Genomic DNA, 10,439 nt, shown 5'->3' on the forward strand with positions numbered 1-10,439 from the left:
ATGGCTAAGAATGAGTGGATTAACACTTATTCCACAAATGCAACATTTATCAGAATGCCATGTTTCAACTAGCGGGCTTGTATAGAACATATTCTTGAAAAAAAACATATTTGCGTTGACTTTCTTTTTAAGCACTGATTTTATTTTACTGTTTTTAAGCACAGTGGTAATGTTCAAACTGTGCACGATGTAACAGTGGCTTACAATGAAATGGAGTACCACAATGCAACTGTACTTTAATGTCCTGTTAGTGGTGCTTATTTTTTGGGTGATACTTGGTGCAAAAAGTTTGAGAACCACTGACCAAGAACATTCCTCAAGATTTCATCACGTGCTTTAAGTTCTTTGATCTCCTCAATAAAACTCCAACATTATGTTGGTCTTCATTTACAGTGCTTCCTTATCTACTGGACGCATCTGCCTGGATAATGGCGCAAAATGACAACGCATTTTGGCGAGCTCTGGTGGCCATGCGTTGAAACTGCATGGCAAAAGAAAGCCTCAATATACACTTGATTTCGCACAAATAGAAACATAAATTCAAAAAAGAAAATCCTTCATTTGAAGCGTACCACTTGAAACTATGAAAATACAGCATAACCGTGATTATGTCACTGCAGTAAGTACAATATAGTTCTTTTTTAATGAGTGTTCCAGAGTACAGGCAGATCTGAATTTTGAGTTGTTCTGCTTTGGTGTAGTACCACGTTGCGTCACAACATGCCAGGCAGCACTGAGCTCTACTTAAAGATGTGCAGTGTCATTAACGGCAAGAAGAACAAGCTAAGAAGGTGCACGACCAGTCGTTCCCACAGAGTTGAGTAGAGCGAAGTCAAGCAGAGTAGACTAGAGTAAGAGAGAGCTTTGGTTGAATATATTAGAGTTTCAATATAAATTTAATTGGCTTTTGTTTTAGCAGAGAAAATTTGAACCGGCTTTCACATTTTGTAGAGCCCCACAAAAAGAAAAAAGAAAAAAAATCAAACCTAGGATTTGTATGAGAGACAAGGAGGCGTCTGGAGCTAGTGCAGATCTGATGCGTCGCTCATCCTCGTCCTCCAGGACAACCTTAGAGGTGAGTCAAGGTTAATTGAGCGGGGAGATGCTCAGGTGGGCGGGGCCTAAGAGAAACTCTGGATGCGAAGTCGCAAAAAAGCAGCAAGCCATCGAGGTCACAATAATTATGGATGCTTTTAAAGGGACCACCCACCCCAAAAAATAAAAGACAATTTGTGTTTGTACAAGACTTTAATCCATGAAAAAATAGACATACAAAAGACATTTTCAACCGAGAAAAATACAGACGATTCCAGAAATCCCCCACAAGTCACCTTCTGTATCTCTCCTGCTCTCCTCGTCGTCTCTCGCCGTCTGCTTGCCGTCTCTCGTCGTCTCCTCGTCGTCTCTTGTCGTCTCCTCGTCGTCTCTCGTCGTCTCCTTGCCGTCTCTCGTCGTCTCCTTGCCGTCTCTCGTCGTCTCTTCGTCTTCTCTCGTCGTCTCCTCGTCTTCTCTCAGCGTCTCCTCTTCTTTTTTCATCATGTCCTTTTCTTCTCTCGTCACCTTCCCTTCTTCTCTCCTCATCTTCCCTTCTTCTCTCCTTGTCTCCTCGCCTCCCCTCATCTCCGCTCCCTCTATCCTGCTTGACTGGCGCCCTCCTCTGGTCGTACTTGTCATAGGCGCCGTCCTCCTTCTCCTCTTTCACTCGAATGGCAGCAGCAGGAGGAGGAGAAGCAGAAGACGACGATGACGACGCTCGGCTGGCTTTCTTCTTCTTCTCTTTCTTTTTCTCCTTCTTCTCTTTCTTCTTCTTATCTTTCTTATCTGCAGGAGGAGGAAGTAGCAGCGATGACAGTGATGTGACACACACACACACACACAGAAGCGCGTACATACAGAGGATGTGAGCTCACCTTTTTTGCTCTTCTTCAAGGGGATGACTTCTTCCTCGAGCGACGAGGAGGACGGGGAGGCGGGAAGCGCATGGTTGATGGAGGGAGCGCATCCTTCCTCCCTCAGGCGCCGCGTCACGTCGTCAATGTCTTCATGGTCTTTGGGGGGGCGGTAATCACGGACGTGGTCCACGCGGATGGTGCGACCTTTGATCTGATATGGGACAACAAAGCGGGCTTGGTCACTCGATTTGATGCAATCAGTTTACAGTGGTACCTTTGACTTACATTTTTAATTTGTTCCATGGCCCAGCTTGTACATTGATGGCTGAGTATTATTTAAAAAAAAAAAAAAAAAAAGGTTCCAAAAATTGTTTTCTATATTGTCATTCATCTAGGTTATCGTGTCCCGCAAAGGTTGAATCAAGCAAACTAGACTAGTCTTGTTCATTGAAAGTGTTGTTTTTTCCAAAAATGTTCAACAATGACTTGGGTAATTATGCTATTAGGCAAATGATTTGTTTTTTACATCACTAAACTTGTACTTTTGTGAAAATATGGCCCTGCCCTAATGTTAACGCTGGTGTTGTGTCACCTTGATGCCGTTGAAGTTGTCCACCGCTAAGATGGTGCTCCTCTGGTCCTCGTAGCACAGGAAGCAGAAGCCTTTGGACTTGCCCGTCTTCTTGTCTCGCACCAGATTGATGTTGACGATCTCGCCGTACCTGACGGGACGAAAACAGTCAAAGTATGTGGCGGCGTGGCATCTAAAAACAAAATGACAAGATTGGATGGAACGTACTGCGAGAAGACGCAGATGATGTCGCCTTCGCTCAACTCGTATGGGAAACCTCCTGCAGGGAAAAAAAAGGCAGTGAGCCCAAGGTGCTGCTGACCTTCTTGTTACTTCATCATCTTGCTTTTCTTACCTATAAATACCCAGGCGCTGTCCTTGTACTCGCTGTGCCATGAAGCCTTCTCGTTGATCCCCAAATGAGCTTCCCGCTCGTTGAGCTCGTTGATCAGCTTCACTTTGGTCAGCGGACTGAGACCAAAAAAACAAACAACGTTAGCTGTTAGCACCGGCTAGCCGGTTAAAAAGGAATATTGGCGAACAATAAAACGCGACAAAAAGTCAATAGATTCAAACCATGCACACATAGCAATTTGCATATGATAAATGTGAATTGTAGCTTAAATATTATATAAACGGTTAAAACTCACTTCATTGTAAAAGTGGCTGGAGTTCTCTACGATGCAAAAAAAAAACAAGCCGATGATTTCCGGGTGAAAGTTGGGGCCTCTACTGCCACCTGCTGATTGGAGGTCTGTACTGTTACTACAGTTCACGTTTTTCAATTCTATGCACTTAGAGATGTCCAAATAAAATGTAATTACAACATACAAGTAAAAATGTATAATTATATTCACAATGAGGTCATATTCGAACTAATTTGGCAAAACAACGATAATAAAAAATAAAATAAAACCAGTGAAAGGTACTCCTGCTCGCTAGGTGGTGCTGTGCAATGTGCCGACTTCCGCTAAGCGGTATGTCAACAACAACAACCTCGAAGCTACGTTTAGCATTCCAAATCTGCTACATTGCACGCTTATGAAAGTGCACACTTGCGTTCGTATTTGGGCGCTTTGTTTTTAACGCATATTTCTCGAGGGTTTAAATGTTTGTAATGTGAAATTAATAGTATAATGTGAAAATTGTTGACGGCTCGTTCAAATGCATAAAATGATTGCATTGATTTACATTTGATTTTTGGACAAGCCTGCAGTCGGTAAGTGAACAGGCATGGGCACACTGATGGACAGTGCTATAATGTTTTGGGGTTTTTTTCCGAGTGTGTTTCAGCAGCAGGATGATCTCGCAGGTCTTCATCTTGTCCTCCAAAGGTGACCGCCTCGTCTACAAAGACTGTATCCTTCAAGACAGGGGCCCTGTTATATGAGCGAGAGCTCATTTTAGTCATTTTGTTGGAGATTGGAGAACGATTGAGAGTTTCGTGGCAGCAATAAAATATAGGGGATTTATATGTTACTTCTTCTGGACACTTGATTTTAGACTAGGATCAAATCGCTTTGTACTTTTATCCACCACTGTCATCAACTTCATCACCTTGGATCTCGGGCGGTGTCATCTAGGTTGGATTGAAAGAAAACAAACAAACTGGGATTAGAAAAACGTTTAGTGCCACAGAGGTATACATCCAAATGTGTTTATACTTGCATAAAGATTCTGTGGTACCCGAGCCAAAGCACAATTTCTATCATTGTCTGAACCAAGAAAAGTGTAAGTTCATATCCGACCACAGAGTGATCTTTTCATTTTTGATGTTAACTTCAAAATGGAGTTAGCCCACTGTAGTTCTTAGTGGCTGATGATATGAAAAATAGACTAAGGAGTTTAATCTGCTCTCTGACCAAGCTCGTAGCTCAATATACTTGGATATCATGTCATAATAATAGTTCTCCATGCACATTTGTCGACTTGACTCCGCCCCAATCTCGCAGTCCGAGGAGACATCAGCAGTGACGCTGTCAGCCTTTTTTATGACAAACTGACGGCGCTGACTGGAGACCAGCCTCCTGTTGTAATGGTAACCTGCAGTGTGTGTGCGCCTATCTGCGTGTGAGCGACATACTGTAGGTGTGGAACTCGAGTTCCACTTGTCTTGAAGTCTTGCCTCTTTAACGTCCATGTGGGCGCGTGCGTGTCCACAGACGCATAGAAATGTCCACTTTGTGCACGTGTGGCAAGGAGGACTGTACCTGGTCGCCACTACCACCTCAGCAGACTCCTCTCCCTTCGCCATCATCGACCTCCTCAACAGGTGCGGTGCATCACCATTGCAACCGCCGGCATATGAGCGCAGGTAGTGAAGGTGTGCGTCCGTGCGTCGGCAGGTTGGCCGCGCTCATCAAAGATTACTGCGGCGCTCTGTCGGAGAAGACGGTGCAGATGAACTTTGCACTCATCTACGAACTTCTGGATGAGATGCTGGTGAGATGTGTGTGTATACAAATATTTAGTGTAAAAAAAACAAAAAACAGACACGTTTGTAAAGCAATCTGTCGTGCGGGCAGGATTACGGCTACGTGCAGTCCACATCATGTGACGTCCTGAAGAACTTCATCCAGACGGAGGCGCTGTCGTCGCGACCCTTCAGCCTGTTGGACCTCGCCAACGTGGGGCTGGTGCGTGGCCGCCGCCGCCGCGACCACGTACGTCAACGTCGCCACCCGTTTGACTCGCTTGACCGCCCCCATGTCCTCGGTGTTCTTGTCCCGCCGCAGTTTGGAGCCGACACGCAACAGAGCAAAGTGGCACCCAGTACCGCCGCCACCAGGCCTCTGCAGGTACTGCGTCACGCGACCTCCAAAACGATGTTTGGAAATGGCAAGACTTGATTTTAAGGCCGTATGTCCCAGCCCTACTTCCGTGTGTGGTCTAGGGAGGGAAAAGTGAGATCTTTGTGGACGTCATAGAGAGAATGTCCGTAGTCATGAGCACCAGCGTGAGTACGATTCACAACGCGGTGGAGGCGGGGCCTGAACGTGTGCGCTAAGTGCGTGCGCTGCGTGCAGGGCATGCTGATGAAGGCGGAGGTGGAGGGTGAGGTCAAGGTCAAGTGCTTCCTGCCCAGCTGCTCGGGTGAGTGAAGCGGCGGATTGAAAGGGAATGTCAAAAACATTATTGGTGATCGCAAAGCGCAACCATGACAAAAACGTGTTTGTTGGGGTTTTGCCGGCACATAGAAAAAAAACATCGACATTTATCCCTTCAAGGCATTTTCTCTCAGTTACTACTTCTGATGGTATGCTAGCCTTTCGTCATACACTTAAAGTTGAATGCTGAAATGAAATAAGTCATATTTTTTGAAAAAAAAAAGTTGTATATTTCTGGAAAAAAAGTCATATTTTATCAAAAAGGAGTTTATTTTCTAAAGTTGTACATTCATGAAAAAAATGTTTATTTTGGGATGGAGGAATTATATTTCCCAAGTTATATATTGCAGAAAACAACTACATTTACTTACGTCAAGTACATTTTCAGGATTTTTAAAAGTTTTTTTAGTTTTTTTGAAAAAGTTATATGATTTAAGATAAAATAAAAAAAAATTGAACATTGCAAAAAATTATCAAAAAATGTAGTTTTACTGTTCTGAAAAAAGTTGAAAGAAGTCATTTTAAAGCTTGCAGATTAAAAACAACTTGTATATTCCCCCCACATATATTAGGAAAAAAATATATTTTCAAGAAAAAAAAGTTACATCTCTAAAATGTTTGACATCAGAATCCACCTGTAGGTCAGTTTGCGTTTGGCGATATGCAAATCGGCGAAGGCCGATTTGACTCGAGTTGGTGGGCGGGGGACGGGGGTCTCTATCACGTTGTCGTAATGTCCAGCGGGGCTCCCCTAACGCCACGTTGCTCTGTGGCAGAGATTCGCATCGGCCTCAACGAGGATTTCAGCGTCGGCGGCTCACATCTCACAGGTCAGCTCGCCTGCCGCCCTTCACAATAAAAGCTTTTGAGCCAATCAAAGAGCAAGTGCGCCGACGGCATTTCCTGGGCCAGGTTACGGCGCGGCGGTCCGCGTGGACGAATGCAGTTTCCACCCGGCGGTCCGACTGGACGACTTTGAGGCTCACCGCATCCTGCGACTCAGCCCCAGCCAGGGGGAGGTAAGGCCCGCCCACGCTCGCGTGTGATTGGCCGCTCTTGCGTGACCAGGGCGGCGCCTCAACATGTTGACCTTTGACCCCCTCTGAAGCAAAGCATCATGCAGTACAGACTGGCCGACCATCTGCCCTTAGCCCCGCCCTTTCGACTCTTTCCCGCCATTGAGAAGGACAGCGCAGGAAGGTAACCAACTTACTCTTAAAGTAACTCCAAGTAATTCAGTTAACTTGAACTACGTGACTTTAATTCACTCTAAATAACTCGAGTTTCAAGTAACCTATGTCACTTTAACTCTCAACCCTGAGTAACTCTTATTTAAAATAGTAAATGTTTAATGACTTTGGCACTCTAAGTAATGATTCCGTAACTCTTAAGTGCCTGCGTGTCAGGCTAAGTCATTCTTATAAATGTTAAGAAAACCGAGTAACTAAGTCCCTGTAGGTAACTTTTAGTTACTGAGTCACTCTCAGGAACCCTTAGTCGTGTCTGAATGACTAAATAACGTGTCACGTGTTACTATTTAGTAGCTCTTATGTGACTAATTAAATAGTTCTTACAGGGGAAGTCAACCCAAGGAAATTCTTTGTAACCTCGGTCCTTACCTGAGCCCCGAACAACTGTGGTGACATTTTCAGTCGACAGAGGTGACAAAATGGCCGCCCCTTGAGATAGCTAAAAATGGATGCATTTTGCCGTTTTAAAAAAAATATGTTTGGGTCGACTTCCTCTTTAAGTAACTGTTATTTATTAGATCACTATAAATCATTCTTAAGTAACTAATTAACTGTTATTTACGAGATTACTATAAATAAATTCTTTAAGGGAAAGTCAACCCAAACATATTTTTTTCCATAATGTGTTCTACGCAGGCCCACTAGTCTAAACACGGCATTCTGGTTAATATTGCGTTTGTGGAATATGAGAAATCCCCCCGTTTTTAGCTAGCTCGGGTGGCGGCCATTTTGTCACTTCTGTCGACTGAAGATGACGCCAAAGGTGCTCAGATAACGACCAATCATGGCTCACCTTCAGAAAACAGGTGAGCCGTGATTGGTCGTTATCTGAGCTCAGGGCTCAGATTACGACCTTTAAGTAACTCTAAATGGCTTGGGAACTATTAAGTAAGTCCAAGTAGCAGAGTAACTCTTAAGTAGCAGTGCATTAAATATGTGACTCTGAAGTAATTTAAATGAATGACATTTTTACGAAGTAACTAACTAACACTGAGAGAAAGACCAGTCAACAAAAAAGCAAAGCTCCTTGTTGGAGGTAACATGGGTGCACATGTAGGACGTCGCGCTCTGGTGTCAGAAGACAGTCAGGAAGTAGAAGAGGTTCGGCGCCGACGCCCACTTCCTCTCACTCATGTGCCGCGTTTGTCCCGCAGGCTGATGATGTTCTTCAAGCTACGCTGCGACCTGCCACCTAAAAGGTCACTTCCTGTCACATCACATAAACACGCAGGCGCGCAAAAACGACGCAAATACAAGTACACACAAACACAGGCGCACCCTCACACAAACTGTCTCAAATGTGAGACAGAGAGACATTCAGACAAGCACACACACACACACACACACACACAACTCCGTTGCGCACACACGCGGTCCCAGGTGCTCCTTGTGATGACATCATCGCGTTGTGTGCGTGCAGCGCGGCGGTCAACGTGAGTGCCAGTGTCCGCGTGCCCAAAGGTTGCATCAGGTAAGCAAATTTGTTCCCATTTGAATGAGTCCAAACATTTGAATGAGCATCGGATTGACAGCCGCTTTGTTTGCCAACGAGTAGAAAGAGCGTCACGTGCACGCCGGGCCGCTTGTTCGCCATAACACGCATTTGTTTCCATGGAAACCGTCGTGCTAAACTAGGGCTGTGCGAAAAGGCCGTCAAACAATCACTTTTTGTTTTTTCCTCCCAAAAATCTCAATTCCCATTTCAATTGATTTTTCCAGTCAGGTTCGTTTCTTTTTGCGGGAATTAACATCGCTCGTTGCTTTATTGAGGGGGAAAAAAAGTGTCGAAAAAAGTTGCAAATATAACGAACAAATAGCGAAGGCGGCAACACCGACTGAGTGTTTGTTGTGCCTTATTCGCACCCATGTTGAACGGCACTTTGAACTACAGAAGCCGCATAAAAATAAAAATCGATTAAATCCTGACTGAGACTGTAACAAACGATTGTTTTGAAATTTGATTAAATTATTTCAAGAGTTCCTATGATCCAAAAGCCGGAGAAGATTTTCTGCTTCAACTTGGACATTTTTTCCCCCAATTCCTGCCTGCTCATTCCACTCCCTGTCAGTTTGTCGCAGGAACTGAGCAGTCCCGATCAGAGCGCCGAGCTGCAGCCGCACAACCGAGCCGTCGTCTGGAGCGTTCCGCGCTTCCCCGGGGGAACGCAGCTCTCCGCCGTCTTCAAGGTACACAAAAGCGAGCTTCAGATGGGGACTGTGATTATGCCCTCGCATGTGGGCAAGGAGAGGCGCTGATGCGCTACTTTTGTTTGCTTCTTTTTTTTTTTTATGGGACATTTTTACGGGGCAAAAAAAAAAAACCCAAAAGCAATTTTTTAAATGTTTTCTGTGTATATTGCCACGTTCAATCTTGTTGCATTGTGCTGACTGCAGCATTGTTTTCCTTCAGCTGGACATTCCCGCCCTAAGCTCCGCCTCCATGATGGAGGTGGGTCCGGTGGGTCTGACCTTCGAGCTGCCCAAGGTCACGGCCAGCGGCCTCCACGTGCGCTTCCTGCGCCTGGCGCCGACGCAGCATCGCGGCCCCGCCCAGCGCTGGGTGCGCTACGTCACGCACTCGGACTCGTACGCCATCCGCATCTGAGTTGGAGGCAGCGCCCCCGCAGACGGCAGACGGAACTGCTTTCTCTTGATGTGGATGATTTGTCATCAAAGACGACGACGACGACGACAACATGAACAAACATCATCATCGTGTGGTGATGAGATGATGTCATCACAATAAATAATGATTTTTAATCTCATTTTTAATTTAAATTCATTAGATTCTATTGGACTTGTATGTTTACTTTATAAAAGCTAATTTTTGCTGCACAGTGTACTAATAATTCATGAACATGACATTACAAAACGCTTAATTACATACTTTACTACACATTACAAGCAATACAGAACAATGCGTTGCACACAAATACACACTAGTGTTCACAACTACACAACACCAAACACTATGAAACACACTAGATTACACTTCACAACAAAATACAATACAAAACTGCTAAACCGAACACTACATTGCACACTACACTAAACTACACTCGACAGTATTTATTACACACAGCTATGCACAATAACTGCTTTATTTCACAACACATTTTTTCTTTGTCTCGAGAGACGAGTAAAAAAAAAAAAGGACGGAATGAGTTAAACCTGTGTTGTTCATGTGGAAATTTGTTTTGTTGGGGGGCTGTAACGGATTAATTGCATTTCCATTCATTTCAATGGCGAAAGATGATTTAAGTCTTTTGGGCTAGGAGCGCGGTCAGAAAGAAATTCGGGTCGTATCTCAGGGCACCACTCGATTTTGCGCCACTACTTTGCATACAATACGTTGCCGCACGCCGGCTCGTCATAGTGACGTCGTGTGCGCGAGAGCGTCGCGTTTGACGCAACGTGACCATCTGCACCCGCTGCACGCAGGCGAGTGCGCGCACGCACACACAGCGGCGAGCGAGCGAGGCAAACTTTTTTGTTGTTGTTGTTGTCTTTATGAAACAATGTCAATCTCAATTCACTCACAACATAGAACCACAAAATGATCACAACACACACATACACTTGAACTGTGTAGTATAACAAAAATAAATAAATAAAATAA

General features: G+C 44.7%; 2 protein-coding genes across 3 annotated transcripts; one reads left to right on the top strand and one right to left on the bottom strand.

Annotated features, from left to right (window-relative positions):
• Window positions 1-88: 88 nt before the first annotated feature.
• ap4m1 (adaptor related protein complex 4 subunit mu 1) lies at window positions 89-9,585 on the top strand. 2 transcript variants are annotated; one of them, XM_086057127.1, is made up of 16 exons: window positions 89-3,682; window positions 3,757-3,821; window positions 4,416-4,501; window positions 4,626-4,735; window positions 4,809-4,905; window positions 4,989-5,099; window positions 5,199-5,261; window positions 5,357-5,419; window positions 5,490-5,556; window positions 6,347-6,400; window positions 6,483-6,589; window positions 6,679-6,770; window positions 7,975-8,019; window positions 8,241-8,291; window positions 8,890-9,007; window positions 9,231-9,585. In XM_086057127.1, exons 2-16 carry the CDS (start codon window positions 3,764-3,766, stop codon window positions 9,423-9,425), a joined length of 1,317 nt encoding a protein of 438 aa, XP_085913253.1. In that variant the 5' UTR covers window positions 89-3,682; window positions 3,757-3,763; the 3' UTR covers window positions 9,426-9,585. The 2 variants fall into 2 exon arrangements, with proteins under 2 accessions (XP_085913253.1, XP_085913254.1); XM_086057128.1 differs by having other exon boundaries at window positions 417-3,682; window positions 3,760-3,821.
• rbmx2 (RNA binding motif protein X-linked 2) lies at window positions 1,230-3,223 on the bottom strand. Its single transcript, XM_086057137.1, has 6 exons — window positions 3,114-3,223; window positions 2,819-2,934; window positions 2,692-2,743; window positions 2,485-2,614; window positions 1,911-2,103; window positions 1,230-1,821 (listed from the first exon to the last, which is right to left on the bottom strand). Exons 1-6 carry the CDS (start codon window positions 3,116-3,118, stop codon window positions 1,328-1,330), a joined length of 990 nt encoding a protein of 329 aa, XP_085913263.1. The 5' UTR covers window positions 3,119-3,223; the 3' UTR covers window positions 1,230-1,327.
• Window positions 9,586-10,439: the final 854 nt, after the last annotated feature.

The sequence above is a fragment of the Filicampus tigris genome, chromosome 17, assembly GCF_054856515.1.
Source record: "Filicampus tigris isolate MCC_2025a chromosome 17, RoL_Ftig_1.0, whole genome shotgun sequence".
Lineage (NCBI taxonomy): Eukaryota > Metazoa > Chordata > Actinopteri > Syngnathiformes > Syngnathidae > Filicampus > Filicampus tigris.

Bases quoted from the DNA above. Each gene is read 5' to 3' on its own strand.
- rbmx2 (XM_086057137.1), bottom strand. The intron at 2,615-2,691 runs GTACGTTCCATC...TCGTCCCGTCAG, and splicing joins ATCATCTGCGTCTTCTCGCA to GTACGGCGAGATCGTCAACA. The intron at 1,822-1,910 runs GTGAGCTCACAT...CTCCTCCTGCAG, and splicing joins CTTGAAGAAGAGCAAAAAAG to ATAAGAAAGATAAGAAGAAG.
- ap4m1 (XM_086057127.1), top strand. From the start codon at position 3,764: ATGATCTCGCAGGTCTTCATCTTGTCCTCCAAAGGTGACCGCCTCGTC. The intron at 4,906-4,988 runs GTGAGATGTGTG...TCGTGCGGGCAG, and splicing joins AACTTCTGGATGAGATGCTG to GATTACGGCTACGTGCAGTC. The intron at 6,401-6,482 runs GTCAGCTCGCCT...TTCCTGGGCCAG, and splicing joins CGGCGGCTCACATCTCACAG to GTTACGGCGCGGCGGTCCGC.